General features: G+C 44.6%; 1 protein-coding gene across 3 annotated transcripts in view; it reads right to left on the reverse strand.

Moving 5' to 3' along the window:
- Positions 1-252: 252 nt before the first annotated feature.
- Positions 253-15,809, reverse strand: part of USP31 (ubiquitin specific peptidase 31) — a 96,852-nt gene continuing 81,295 nt past the window's right edge. For all 3 annotated transcript variants that reach the window (XM_082714661.1, XM_082714660.1, XM_082714659.1), the window contains 3 exons: positions 12,187-12,345; positions 10,618-10,770; positions 253-8,529 (listed from right to left, as the gene is read on the reverse strand). In XM_082714661.1, the coding sequence (XP_082570787.1) occupies positions 6,959-8,529; positions 10,618-10,770; positions 12,187-12,345 (1,883 nt within the window). In that variant the 3' untranslated portion in view covers positions 253-6,958. The remainder of the gene's footprint in view (positions 8,530-10,617; positions 10,771-12,186; positions 12,346-15,809) is intronic.

A 15,809-nucleotide genomic window follows, 5' to 3' on the forward strand; every position in this document is an offset into this window, starting at 1 on the left:
GAGAAAGTGGGAATTATAATCCCCGATCATGAAAATTAAAATAAGCATAGATGTGATTTTTTGTTGTTTTAAAATTTCCCAGATAGAGCACCTGTCCGTATTCTTCTGTAATTTGCTTTTCCTCACTTCACACTATGGTGCTAAAGTGTTTTGTAGAGATCGGTGTGGTACAAAGATCATTCCTGCTTCATTTCCAAGGCTAGTCAACAGCAAAAAGATATAGGTTGGCAAAGGGAGAAAGAGGAATATGGCTTAAGGAGGGCATCATGTAATAAATTTATTATATTTTGTTACATTTTCCACTTTTCTCTTAATTCCAACTGTATACTATATAATCAACTGCTGTTCCAGAAATAAAACGTTTTTAAACATAAAAATATAAATTTTGCTTCTTAAAAGTGCATACACCTTGAATAATAAAACATACAAATAAATAACAGAAGTCAGTGACACATCTCATGCAGTTTGTTTCTAAAATAATTTAAAAATGTATGGTACACTTTTCTTCCAGCCTCAAGAAAAGCCATCCTGCCTGCCGTATTACTGTACAACTAAAGAAGAAAATGATACAGAAATCACTATGAACGGAGCACGAACAGTATCAAGGCATTCTGAGTACAGTGACAGGGACATGCAGCTTGTAAGACAACTACAGAAAATTCCAGTGTAGCACTGAAGCGTTCAGGGAAGAAACTGTTTTTGTAATGGGGCTTGAATTCGATTTTAACCAGTGGTGAGAGGCACAGTTGGTGAGCAAACCGAGAGGGAACACAGATGCGTTTTTGGAAAGGCCGGCATTGGACGGGAGCTTCAGAAAACCCTGGGACTGTCTTCCCATCTGGTACGCGGACACTGGGTCACTGAGAATAGCACCTACAGGCAATTTCCCACTGCCGATTCACCCCTCTGAGGCCCCTCTTCTTCGAGGGGCTTTTCTACAGGGGGATTTCCAACTTGGATTTTCACTTAGATCTTCATTCCCTCAAAATGGTGGAAATACCAGGTAAGTTGTGTTTCTTTTCTTTTCTTTTTTTTGTAGGCAGCATCCTGCTGGACAGGGTAAAACCACTTGAGCAGCACAGCAGACTACTCTGAAGATGTTGTACGTGCCGTTAGCTCACCACAGATTAAAACTCGATTTCATTCGCCTCTCTAGGTAACATACTGGCAAATTTTTGGATGACTATTATTTGACTTTTTGTAATTACATGGAAAAACACAGAGGGTTACCAAAAAAAGGACTCCAAATAAAATGCTTCACAATCATTTTTAAATGGAAAATCACTCCTGAAATGACACCGCGGAGAAGCAGAGAATGAGCTGACTAGGACATCAGGTGACGGCGTGGAGTTTGCTACTGAAATTACTACAGAGACAGTCATTCTGCCAAAATCAGGAACAGGCTTTCCAAGGCCACGAGCGTTTTACTTCAGCATTTTCTAACTCAGAGTGCCTTCCCAGCTCCCCTGTGGGTCTGGCCCTCTGGTGGCATCCAGGGAAAAGGCTCTGGGAAGGATGCACACCCCCCAGGGGACTGTCTGCTCTGGCAAACTGAAGACCACTGAATCCCACTAGACTCAAGTGTTGGGCCACCCACCAAACGCTCCAAGCACCCAAATGGGGTCTCAGATCAGAGAGGCTCCCCTATTTCAAACTGGATGTTAAATCAGTGATTCTCTTTTTTTCCCTTTCCTCTCCGATGAAACAAGAGTCTCAGTCAGTCACTCCTGAGTGCTTCACATGGCAGTGATTCTCACCACAGGGATGGTGTTTAGCACAGTGGTTCTCAATTCTGACTGCAAATTAGAAACCCCCAGCAGCTTTAAAATGTATGGCAATTCCTGGGACCTTGCCCCTTCACTAGTTAGATCAAAGTCTTAGGAGTAGAACCCAGGCATCTTTAAAAGTGCTCTAGATGATTCTAGTGAGTGCTGAGCATTAGAAGTCATTCAGAAGAGGCTTAACGGAATCTTCAGCAGAGTACTCGTATGAGATTTGAAAAAGCCTCCCAAGCCTCAGTGGACCTCCCTTCCCTCCAAAATTGGGAAACACTTGTTTTGAATGCTTGTGAGATGGATCTAGAAACTAATCCACTGTAGTATGCTACCATAAATTCCATGAGCTTAGTCTTATTGTGACTAATGGCTGGGAATCTCCGAAGCTTTCCAAAACAGCTCTAGGTCTCTACAAAAGCATTTTAAAATTGTTAGCACTATTAGAAGCCACATTCTCTCCTTGTGACCACAATAGAACCTTAGAAGATATAAAAAATTAAAATCTATAGAAAATGGCAGGTTATTTTTTTTTTAGAACAAAATACTTTAGGAAAGTGTTCATGCTAAATACAGTATATAAACCCGTGTGTGTTCAACATATCCAATTCCACTCCTGCTTGCAAAATACCATTTTACATACAATCTTGCTGATTAAAAAAAAAAAAAAAAAGCAAGCAGCGAAGAGAAACATTTGCAAGCAAAACAAGAAAACACATTCATGCTCTTCTATATTGATGATTAAGCCACATGTAAAAAATTACAAATTCAAAAATAGAGCTCCAGAATCCAAGAATTGCCTTTTTAAAAAAATTTACATTTAGGGTAGTCTACATTTTATTAGTTATTTGCATAGGTGGTAAGAACATGCTTTCTGGGTTAGATGGAGGCCATGCAAAATCGTTTTCATTACTTGGGGGGGAAAAGATGACTTGTCATGCTCAAACGGCAGCTGCAAAACAAACACTTTGAGAGTTGATCAAAAGGCAGTGTGAAACACTAAGTGTTCATTTGAAGAAAGCATAGGATTCTACCCCCCAAAATGTAGTCAGGTTTAACAGTAACGTTTCCTTTATGAAAGTAAAGACCGACAGTCTGCACAGTAGCAGCTACTCTGTTTATGATATAGGCACTGGTTTGTCAGGGAAGTCTGCTCTTCTCAATTCCAAATAATACAAGTTCAACACGCCTCACAGAATATGTGTTTTATTGAAACTGTGCTTATGATTTGCATACTATCTCAAAAATCCAACCCAGAAACACTAATTATCTTGCCATCCAATAATTCCGATTACCCACATAGGAAACAACAACTTCGGCTGTTCAGTTATTTGTCAGAATGAAATGTAACGTCAGATGTCAAGCTATTTTTTAGAAACACGTTTATTTGAAGTAAGTGAGCTCTGTTCCACAGCTCTTCTTTGCTTCATTCTTCCTAAAGGCTGACACTACTGCCTCCTTGACATAACTAGTTTTTTCTGCGACAGTTACTTTAGAGCGATGGCAATTTGTCCCCGGCCCCCAAACCCCACATCTACTTTCATACACACGTGGATGACCAAATTCTAATGGAAAGTGACTTTGTAATGGATTTTCAAACCCTAAGTAATAGAGACAGCTCAGTCTGAAAAAGTGGATGTTAAGAGTATAATGTCTCTGAAGATGAAGAAGGGCACTTTTGGTTTCTGGAACAGAAGAGACTTGCTCAAGAGGACCACAGGCCTTGGCCAGTTCACCAGAATCCACCTGCTCCCTTTGTTCGGGGGGACCGGCACGCCATGTAAGGGTCACTGGCGTCCCCTGGCTCATCGGCTGGCCTCCCAGGGCTCCTCGGCTACGGCGAACTCACGATGCTTTCCGCTTGCTTTTAGGAGCAAAGCAGGCCCTCAACAAATGCTTGCAGAATGAATGAATGAATGAATGAATGGGGAAAGAATGATTACAAGGGTTTAGGGCAGCTTCACAGAGAACTACAATATTTTACCAGACCACAAATACTCCCACATCCATTGCTATTGGTCCAGCGAGGTATTACTTCCTTTCAGTTAGGTTGCTTTTAGGATGGGAAAGCACCAGGGCTGGGAGGTCATCTTGAAATGATGTGAGCTCAAACGTTTCGTTGTGCTTCCACATTATACAAGGGAGTGCAAAGGAATGATACAGCCTCAGTGCACTGAATATTCACAGGAAAAGAAATCAAAAATAGAAAGTTTTTTGAAAAGCAAAAAACATTAAAAAGCCACACTCCTGTCAGGGATTACTCTGTGCCAACCAGGAAATGACTGCTCTGGCCCACCATCCTTGACGGATCATTTCTAACCCCAAAGCACAGATATGCTCAATGCGCCAAACATCACCAGGAAAATAAAAAACAAAGCAAATGCCATGTCCCTAAGCTACTGAACAACTGAACTGAACCAAGTAATAATTTTCCCTTAAGATCTTCACACCTCAAAGACCACGTCCAAACTTTTGGGCAAATATCCTCTTCTGTGGCTTAAAGATGGTTCCTAGTCATTATGGATGAGATTTTCATAGTTTATCAAGCACAAAAACAGAACAGCTTAAAGACGCCCAGACAATGCCACAAGGCTTCCTGACTTTTTTTTTCATTTAAATATGAAAAAATGAAGACTAAACCCCATAGACTTATAGTTTACAGATACTGAATTTTTTTTTTCTAGTTCCCATGGAAAATTAAAAATAAATCTGCAGAGTTGTTCTTCAGTTTGGTGTTTTTGGTTATTTTTTTTGGAAAACAGTGGATGTAATGGAAAATCCATTCTTGAAGATCTCGAGAATAAAAATATTTGCCACCGTGAAAATTAAACTAGATTCTACTAATGCTTAACTGATAATAGCCACAGAAAAAGGTTTTATTAAAAACCCTTTAGGCAGACAGACTATAATTCTAAGGCTGTTTCAGAGCTTCGGATAGGAGATTTCAAATGACATCTACCTTTTTGAAACAAAGACGAGAGGCTCAAATCAGACAAACATTCAACCCCTGATTGATGATCCCATACTTGGTGCATCCTTTCCAGGAAATAAAAGTGACACAGAAAAACCAGCAGTGGCTAAACACTGAGAGGGCTGTCAGTGTGCCCGAGGAAGCAGTGACAACACTGAGGGCAGCCAGTCGTCGACGGTCACACTACAACAGAGAGGAGAGGAGCGCTGCTTTGGGAGACCAGAAGCTGGTGCAGTGCAACGGGGACACCTAGCGAAGGGGCGCGGGCAGGACTGAGGGCACTGGGCAACAGGCTCATGTTCAATGAACTTCACGGAGCACTATGGTAACTTCCACAAGGCGGAGTAGCTAAGTCTTAAAAACTGCAAGGGTCTAAAATTCCAGCTACCCTCAACAACAATGGCCTCCAGACTTGCAAGTTACCTGCTAATGCTCAAAGTAGCAGCAAAATAAAGTTAGAAACCTAATGGAAATATTTCCCAAGAGGTATTCATGGGAGAGGGCGGGATGGGGAGGAAAAAAAAAAAAAAAAAAAAAAAGCAGCGCAGAATTCATAGCTATGCATGTGCATGTATTCTAATCACTTCACACACAACAATACTGGAAAGGGAGGTTATAAATGGATTTGTGCACCAAGAGTTCAGGAAGAGCTGGGAGGGTTTACAATTTTTTTTTTTTTTTTTTTTTTTTTTTACAAATTAGTATTTTAAACCATAAAAACTTAGTATGCTAAACTTCGTAGCAAAGCGACAAATGCTACGCAAAGAGAATCAGGGTCATGACTCTCTTGACACTTAAAAAAAGAAATAGAAAAATGGAAAAAAAAAAAAACAAAAAGAAAATGAAAAAGCTAAAAATTGCTAGGATACCTCCAGAAATCTTGAAGAACTATGTATCTTGCTTATCGGTGAGATTTTGGTGAGGTTCCCTTGTTTTCTGAACAAGAAATGCAATTCGCACTGACAACACCAGATGGAACGCGCTCCAATTCTGCTTCTGAGCTCTGGGTAAGAGACGAAGTCTTAAGCACAGAGAAGAAATAAACGACTTACTGAAAAGCAGTCTACAACGGACACTGACAGACAGCATCAGAAGCGCACACGTCATACTTCGTCACACACTGCTTCGACACACCATCGACGGACTTTTGGCATTAGGCATCTTCTTTCCTCTCCAAGTTACAAGAAACACCGGGCACGCGCACAGAGGGTAGCATCGAGCTTTCAGCTTCCAACACAGAAAAAAGCAACAGCAGAGAAGGAAAATGGTACAGATTCATGCATCCAGGTCAGAATCCACTTTTTTCCAGAACTCTTTCAAAGGTGTTAACTGCTCTACTACATTTCAAAATGCCAATGGCCATAGCTAGCAAATTTAGAAGGAAAACAAAATTTAATTAGTGACTGGCTCTCTGACTGTCCTATGTGCCACCTCTTAAGACATATCTTAAGAATCAAGACAGCTTATAGTACACACATCTTTGCAGACATGAAGGTCTGAAAGACTTCAGTTCTGCCTCTAGAAATTTCTATCTGCGGCAGCTGGAGAAGCGACAGTCACTCACAGGCCACCTTCGTCGTCAACCCTTTTACTGATGTGCATCCACCCTAAACTGGCTGAGTATATACCTGAGAAACATTAGTGTGAAAATATTGCCCTTTACAGAGACTGGTAGATGGGGCCAAAGTGCAGAAAGCAAGTCTTCTCTCGGTTTGTTCATTGTTAGCGTCACAGTTTTTAGAGCTCCTGGTGCCCTACAACAATCAGCTGTGAGGACAAATCCTGCTCAGATGAAACCCAAGTCAAACAACCGATCCTTCTACAGCACACGCTAATGACAGCTTAACTGGTTCAGAGGTTTCCAAACCCTAATGTCCAACGGAAGTCATGAGAGTTCTCTAGAAAGAAATATGTACAATTGCTAAAGGGACCGCCCAGGGTCTCGTCTACGATTCTTCCAGTTAGCTTGATATCAATGCTTTGCCTACGGCTGTTATTTGGTTCAATGGCAGAATAAGGCGACGCTTTTAACAATTTGCAGTTGAATTCTACACACACATATACACACACTCATACGCACGCGCGCGCACACACACACGCACGCACACCAGGCACGTGACCCAAAACATACAAAAGCATAAAGGGCTTTGGTGGGAGGGAAGGGTTCTAAATAAATAAACATCTTTACAGATAAAACACTTAGATTGCAGAAATATCACTGAGGTTTTGGAGAAGGCCGTGCAGAGGTTTGCATGCTAGAAGATAACTTGTTTGAGGATTTCTCAGCAGACTGCCTGCCACCAGGAGATGCCGGCACTCCAGAATCTAGCTGGGAAGACTTGGATTTGCGAGCAGACAGCAGGGAATGTTTAGCAGAAGCAGGGTCCTTGGAGACAAGCTGCTCTTTTCCAGCTGCACTTGCATTTGGCTGCTGGGAACCTGGAGGCTGGTAGCCTTTCTCTGCCTTGTCATCCACGGCATTCTTACCAGCCGACTTGACAGAGCTCCCACCTGCCTTCTTGGAGAGCAAGGTTGTTTTGCCAAGGTCAGTCGACCGCCGGGTTTCCTTCTGTCTCAAGGCTGACTTGAAGAAGGACAGCCCCTTGTCCTCTGACTTGCTGTCCCTCTTCAGACCAGACTTCATGTTTGCATTGGGGGAACGCAGACTGGCCATGGAGGAGCTCCTGACATGCTTTCCATCCCCTCGGCCCTCCCCCGCCCTGGCCTGGCTCACCCGAGGGGAGTTGGGTTTAGAGCTGGAGGTGACGCTGGCTCTGTCCGAAGCCAGGCTTTGCCTGGAGCCCTCTCTACTCAAGCTCCGGTCTGAAGTCCTGCTCTTCCCAGGAGGGAAGGGGCCCCTTGCAGCAGGACCCGAAGGTTTTTTGGCAGATGTGGAGGGAGCAGTGTAAGTGAGGGAGGAGGATGATTTCTGCCTCTGGGGTGAAGGAGATGATGTGGAGTCCTGAGGTTTGGAGGAGGACTCCTTTCTGGACTGGGCAGGGGCAGGGGAGGAATGCCGTCCACTGGCCCTGGAAGAAGAATCTGCTTTGCTTCGGGAGCGGGAGGGCTTTATAGAAACTTTTACAGGAACAGGAGAAGAAGGGGATGTACTTGAAAGAGAGGACTCCTGGCTTGCCAAGACTGGTCTCCCCTTCCGCAAGCTTCTGTCTGGCTCAGAAGTGCCTTTGGAGCTGGGGGATCTCTTGGCTGTGCTGTCTGGTTTCTTTGTGAGGGAGCCCGGGTGGCTTGTGGGTTTCACTTCTTTGACTGGAGAGCTGTCTACAGAATCGCTCTGATCCACATAAGCGATCTGGTTATTGTTATCAAATGGATCAGAGATGGGGGGCACATGATCCCCTTGTGCTGAGTTTTTGCTCTGTGTGTCTACAACACTGGAGTTCAATTTGCGGGTGTCTGATTCGTCTCTGAACACACCTTCCATGACAGCCAGAGGGGCCCGGCCCACAGCCTTGTGCTCACGTCGGCTGTGAGTATCATTTGATTCCTGGTAACTGCTGGCAAGGTTCCTCAAGCTGCCAAAGCAAGAGATAGAGACCTTGTCATCCGCTGCCTCCCCGATCTTCTCCAAGGTGGAGGCAGAGGTGTGGATCGGAGAGTCCCCTGAGAACCGGGAGGGAGAACTGGAGCGCATCTGCAGCTTGGCGGACAGGGACCAAGAAGGTCTAATGCAATTGTCGTTAACGGCCAAGGGGCTGGTGACAGAAGATCTGGATGACAAGCTCTGACGCTGAACACTTCTCACGAATGGTCGAGTTGAGAAACCTCCTGAATGCAGCAGAGAGAACAGCATTAACCTAAACCGAAAACACGTCCCAGCAACACCTTAAGATACTGAAGATGGAAGGCAGGCAAGCCTGGTGGAATGACAGGAGTGTGACTGTCACAGCCAGCATATCTGGGGTCACAAAGGCAGCCATGTGACTTCCAACTTTTGTAAGCTCAATTCCCCTATGTACAAAATAGGGACATTCTAACTCAAAAATCAGCGAAGGGTCTCTTTACTTCTTGCTGTACGTCGGGGGTCAAGAGACTTAAAGGCTCAGACGGTTCATGCTCTAGGGTTTGCGGGCCAACCACTCAGCTCTGTCACTGTAGGACGAAAGCCACCAGAGAAGACACATAAACCAATGGGTGTGGCTTTATTCACAAATAAAGACGGGGCCATATTTTGCCCATAGGCAGACTGCTCTAACTCACAGGATTACTATAAGAACTAAATAAAATCCTGAAAGTCTTATGCCCACCTGGCACTTCGCAGGCGCTCAGTAAATGTGAGCTACTGAAGATTCTTCATCTAAGGACAACCAGGACCCACAGAAGTCAAGTTGCTGCTCAAGATTACGGAGTCAGAGGCAGAGCAAACACCAGAACCACAAACCCTTGCCCCTGACTCAACGCCATATGCAGTCTGACTTGTGATTACTGACTATAACAGCAGATCCGTGGAAAAAAACAGAGACAATACACTCCCAGCCTGAGTGACTTCAAACTTCTGAAGGCAATATCCATAATCGAACAATATACTCCTGAGTGATTTCAAACTTCCGAAGAAAAAGTTCATAATTAGAACTACACACTTCTATTTTGAGTGCCTTAAAACTTCCTTCCAAAGAAAATATTCTAAATCAGACTCCGTGCATATCGAGTGCTGTAGCTGTGGTGTTTATAAAACCTTCCAGATAAAATCCCCAGAGACAGGCTCTGCTCTGTGGGCACAACCTGGCCCCCCGGTGATGACGATGCTTAAGAGGATACTGATTTCACCAACTACACTGTTTAAAAACTGACGGAGGGCAAACCAGCTTACTGTTAAAACAGTGAATTCTAAATTTAAAGGCTGCATTGAGAAAAACCTACCTAAACAAGCAAAGGTCCACTGGCTGGTTTTCCATAAAATGTCAGGAGCTTAGCGATTCCAGTTAAGTACTGTTACTTTACAAATAAAGAGGTAACAAGCCAGAAGAGGGAGCGGGGCTGGAGTCGCAATGACGCAGACCTCCCCTGCCAGCTTCCTGCTGCTTCCCTCCACTTCACGTTCTCATTTCTCACAATTACCCATAGCAAGACGCAGATTACAGCCACCAGCTGGCCGCCACCGGCTGGCCGCAGAAGGAGACTTGCTGGGAGATGAGTCACCGTCCTCATTAGAGAAGCTGAGCTCACTCTCACCTCCTCCCAGCCTCAGTGCCTGGGCTGCCTGACACCTTCCTGTACCACCGGGGGTTCCTGTCAGAACTGAGGGTTCTGCTGCCATTACTCAAGCAGTCAGTGAAGGTTTAAAAAAAGGGGGGAGGTCCATTTGTATTGTATTTCCCAAGTTTTTGTATTGTGACCATCTTCAGAATTCTTGAAAACTCCCTTTATACAAAGGCAAGAGTTTTTGCTCTAGATGCTTCTAGACTTAAAAGAACATGCCACGAATTCCTCTAAAGGAAACGGAGGGAGAAAGGGGAGAAGTCAAGGGTCGGGTAGCCCTCACGGGAGCCAGCACCGTGACTCCTCCTTGCCAGGAGGCCCGGGGCAAATCACCACTTTGGAGAATCCCCTTACAGCTTATTTTAAGGACTCTGAAAAGCACTTTGAAACAAATGTATATATTATTGTACAGAGTTAAAGCTCCAGCCTCCACGCTGGACCTTAGAAGTGGAAAATAATGAAGTGGGAGAAGAAAGCCATCCTAAAGGTTAGAGGAAAAGCGAATGACCAGGTTTATAGAAAACGGCACTTAGGACTGTAACCTACAGCTACACAGCCCTTTTACCTTCTCCCAGTCTTCTTGGGCCTTGGTTCCTAAGCATGAGGTACCCTGTGCGTGTCTGTGTGTCAGAGAAGTGTCACAGAACCCATACCCACCATCATCTTCACTCCTCTCCCCAGCCATCTCCACCGACTCGGACAACGAGGCCAGGGAGGTACGTCTGGAGGAAGCTGCAGAGGTCACGCTGGCTTGCTTGCTCCCCGGGAGTCGGCTCACCCAGTGTTCGCACAAGGAAGAACTTGTGGAGCCTGCAGTAAAGGAAGCGGGCACTGAGGTCAGGTCAGAATCCTGGGCCGGCGGCTCGGGGCACACCTGCACAGAAGTGCGGCTCCGGAGCTGGAAGGTGGCCGCGCCCAGGCTGCTTGCCTCTATTCCATTAAGATGAGAAGGAGGGCAGACTCGCACATGTTCATAGTGGTGAAATGCAAGTGGAGGCATGGACACCTCATAATGCAAAGTGCAGGCCTTAAGTGCTGGCAATGGAATCATTCATACTCACTCTACAAATATTTATTAAGCTCCTACTGCCGGGCACTGTTCTAAGCACACGGAAACAATTCCCACACAGAGCAAATAAAAGTGGCATGCTCCGTTACCTACTTAGCCTCACTGCTTTGTGGAATAGTTAAGTCATTTTCACGATGTTAATACATAAACACACACTCATACGCACATACCCAGGCTGTGTGTCAGTCTCTTACTGTCCATTCCAGGGATGCCCTAAAATATACTCCAGAGCACCAGATACTGCTCTTGAAATTGAGAACATGTCTTTGATAGACTTCAAGAGGATGTAATTTCCAAGCATATCTCGGGCTGTGGGAAGCGCTGGGGGAAAGCACTAGAGCACTGGAGTTCCCACTCTCTTCATGGAGTGAGTGCTACAGAGAGGCGGGTGTACCAAGTGAGGCTTGACTCCAGCAGGGGCTCACGCTGCTTCAGCTGTGCCCCCTTCCAGAGGCTTCGAACTGACCTCTCGCAAGCTTCAGTCCGGGGCTAATATTCCCTAATGTGATCCCAGGTTACCATGTCCCCGTCCTCAGCCACAGTCTCTTAAACTCTGCCTTAAGAAGCATGCATCATCTTGTTTGGACGGTGTGGCTGTATCCAGACCAGATCCTATCCAGCTAAACTCAGAATAGGACTATAGCCTTCAACCCTTCTAACAGAACAGGCCAACCTCACAGGGAAAAATAACTATTTCTAATGGCACTTTACCTTTTCTACACAATGACCCCGTAAGGCAGGTATTATTAGTATTCCCAGATTACAGGTGATTAAATATGTGGCTTAAATGGGATGTGCTCCAAGATGATGATTCAACGGAAACATGGCAGAGCCAAGACTCATTCTCTCTTTTAGAACAGCAGGCCATACTGCTTTTCCATTCATCCAGCCATTCATTTATTCATTCGCTCATACCACAAGCAAACATGGTGAGCTCACTTTGAGACACGTTCTACCTGCTTCCATGTGAACTCTGCTGGTTCACACGTTGCATCCCTGTTTTCTTGACCACAATCATTTTGGTTTCTGGATTAAGTGTAAACGTGACGATTTCTCTGACCAGCCCCACAGAGTCCTGAGACCCTGTGGAATTCTCTGGACCATTCATGACCATCTTCTGTTCTAGAAAAACCTGCCCAAGAAAAAGTCGGCCTTACCTGCCACCGAGCTGTTGGCCGACCATGACGGAATAGCCGTCCGCCTCTGGTAGAAAAGGATGTATGCAGTCTGTGTGCAGACCTCATCTTCCGACAGCTGCTGCACGTCGCTGTCATCAAAGCAGTACCACAGGCCGTCCACAGAGTTCTTACAGTACGCTGCCAAAAAAGAGCCTGTCATCAGTACCCGGGGAGGAGGGCGCTAGCCACTCCACTCTGCCCAAGGACACTTGTGTTTTGGCTCGCATCATTAATTCAAGAGCTTTTTAAGGCTGCATGTAATATGGTTTAAAAAAAAAAAAAATTCAAATGGTCTATCACACTCAGGCAGAATGTTTCAGGGAATTCCAAACTATTCCAGATGGACAAAACTCTCTTTAATCTTAGAAAACACAATATACTCATTTATTTAAACCAGTGGGTCTCAACCTGGGACAATTCTGCTCCCCTAGGGACATCTGGCAATGAATGGAGACATTTTTGACTGTCACACTAGAGGCCAGGGTGCTACCGGCATTGAGTGGGCGACCGGTTATCCTGCTCAACATTCTACAATGCCCAGGACAGTCACCGCCACAAGAATTATCCAGCCAAACTATCAAGAGTGCTAAGGCTGGGAAACCCTGATATAAGCACGTTATCACATTTTCATGTTTATTAGAGATAGAAAACAGAACGAGAAATAAGGATACTAATAACTACCAGCAGCTAATATTTGTTTAGCACTTATTGTGTGCCAAACTTCTCAGCTAATCCTATGAGATTTGTTCTATTATTATTCCCATTTTACAGAAGCTCAAAAAGATTAACCGGTCTGCCCAAGGACAAGCAGCTGGTGAAGGGCAGGGCCCAGCTCACAATAGATGAATCTAGACCCTGAGCTTACACTTAAAGCACCCCTCCCTCCCTCCATCAGGGGTAGCACAAACAAAGACCCAGAAATCCCCTGGCAAACTAAGAACATTTGAGCTCATAAATGCATGCACGTTTCTCTCCAGTTCAAATTCTAAGCCTGAGACAGGTGCCGGTAGCACCCTGACCATTCAAGTACCAACAAAAGCAGACAAGAACTTAGTGCTCATGAAGCTATGTGATCTTAAAAGGATATATCAAGGGGTGTGATAAGCTTGATCCAGAGGGATACATTCTTATCACTCTTTCTACAAATACCCATTTCTTGGAGTGAGAATGAATGAGTGCTAGAATATTTCACTGAACACTCCAGGAGCAGGACATGTGGTGTCCTAGAGCCGTGGAGTTCCCGCTCCAGTGGCGCCAGAGTGACTCCCTTGTAGGCAAAAGCCAGGTTTGTCAGTATGGGACCTTAAGAAATGAAAGGGACCCAGGTGAGGAGGGGCTACACTGGACAGATCCCCGAAAAGAAGAGCCGAATAAGAATCTTTGATTGTGGGGAGGGAAGTCATGGATAGCTATGAACTCCTAGAACGAGAAGTGGAGAGAGAGGCAGCACAGGAGCTGATAAAACAGCAACTGGCCAGTGGTGTCAGGTCAGACTTGATATAGAAATGACCCAGCTGGCGAGGCAGCTGCTCGTCTAGAGTGGGACACACACCCAAGACACGGTTACAGAGCAGCCCAGCACTTACGCCACAGTGTTTCTCTTCAGGGTGGTCTGTTCTCAGTCACAGCAAGGCAACTAAGGCAGCAAGGCAAATCACTAATGGTTTCAGTGTATTTACAAAATCATTCTGCTTGCTTTTCTTCCTGGCACTAGCTTCTCAATTGTTCTCTAGACAAGTGCTACTCAAATTGTGGTTCATAGATTGGTCTCCGTCCACAACAAGGTAAGCACGCAAACTGAGATTAGCATTAAATAGCAATCTGACACTGTTGTGATATTCTTACTGTATTTTTACAAAGGCTGTTTCATGAAAAATTGGAAATTTTAAAAAAGAAAAAAGGCAGGTTCTTCATCAAGGAAGTCTGATCTAGAATTCATACACGAGTTGGCCATACATATACTACGTGATTATAACTAGAACTAGTGCAAAATAAAATTCCAATTAAAAACATGTTATCTTGAATTCAACAACACTAAGGCACTTAAAATGTTCTCTAAAAAACCGTAAACTTTTATATATCAATCAGAAAAGCAGTGGTATGACCTAGGCATCACAAAGGGGAAATAATGCAGAAAGTGCCTAAGCTCTTCCTAGGTAACAACAGGTCCCGAGAAGCAGGCCTGCACCCTTCTAGCTCACTGGCATAGGCACCAAGTTCATGTGAGGTCACCTGCCATAAGTCACAGAACGTGGAAGAGGTGTCTAGCTTCTAGCCCATGTTCCTGTCTCTAAACTATAGGACCTCCAAAGTACCTGCGGGTTTTCAGGTATTTTCCAAAGCCCACTCTATGTAGGGAATAAAACAGGATAAAATCCAGGTCTGTCTTACTTGTTCTCAACAATTTCTTGCTAGAAAGTGCATTTTCGGGGCGCCTGGGTGGCTCAGTGGTTTAAGCCTCTGCCTTCAGCTCGGGTCGTGATCTCAGGGTCCTGGGATCGAGCCCCACATCGGGCTCTCTGCTCGGCGGGGAGCCTGCTTCCCCCTCTCTCTCTCTGCCTGCCTCTCTGCCTACTTGTGATCTCTATCAAATAAATAAATAAAAATCTTAAAAAAAAAAAAGTGCATTTTCTTGAGAAACAACATTATCAATGGAATACACATTCTCTACCGACAGCAGGTTACTATCCCCACAGCTTCTCCTGTGCCTCCAGCACTCTGACCACATTCTCCTGGCCCGCTGCTGTGCCTGCTATGCACATTTCCACCACAGAATCTACGACACGTTACTGATCTTACATATCATCCGGCCCTATATCCCTCTATCCGATTATGCTCCTGGAAGACAGAATTAAGGCCTGCTCGTTTCTGATGCGTCTCTGCTGTGAGCCCATGGCCAGCTATGTAGGATGTGGTCCATGAATGTTTACCTAAATAGAACCTACCAGTACAATCACGACAGTGTAAAATAATGGCCAAAACTTACAGAAAAACACTGCAAGAAATATTACCTACATACAAGGGGCACTATCATTCAGCCTTCGAAGGAAGGAGATTCCGACACATTTAGGACACGTGAATCTTACAGACATTATGCGGCATGAACTAAGCTGGACACAAAAGGACAACTACTGTATGGTTCCACTTAGAGAAGGTTCCAGGAGTAATCAGATTCAGAGAGACAGGAAGACTGGTGGTAGCCAGGAGATGGGGGGAAGAAGGCAGAGGAGAGGTGCTGTTTAATGTTTCCGTTTGGAAAGAAGAAAATGTCTGGAAACGGGTGGTGGTGAGAGCCACACAACAACGTAAATGTACTTAATGCCAATGAGCTGCACACTTCAAACATGGCTCAAATGGTCAATTTTGATAGGTACATTCATCACTACTTTTAAAAATGTTACCAACGGTTATTTTTGAGTGATGAGCCCATGGATGATGATAATGTTCTTTCTCTCCCTCTCTCTAGTCTATAAATTTCAGATAATAAACAAAGTCACTTTTAAAAAATGAAGAATAAATTTAGCCTTGAAACAAAAAAAACCTCTTCCACATCACTTTAAAGACTCTATGAAGCTGATTCATATAATCACTCCAAATAAGCA

The sequence above is a fragment of the Mustela nivalis genome (assembly GCF_964662115.1).
Source record: "Mustela nivalis genome assembly, chromosome: 19".
Classification (NCBI taxonomy): Eukaryota; Metazoa; Chordata; class Mammalia; order Carnivora; family Mustelidae; genus Mustela; species Mustela nivalis.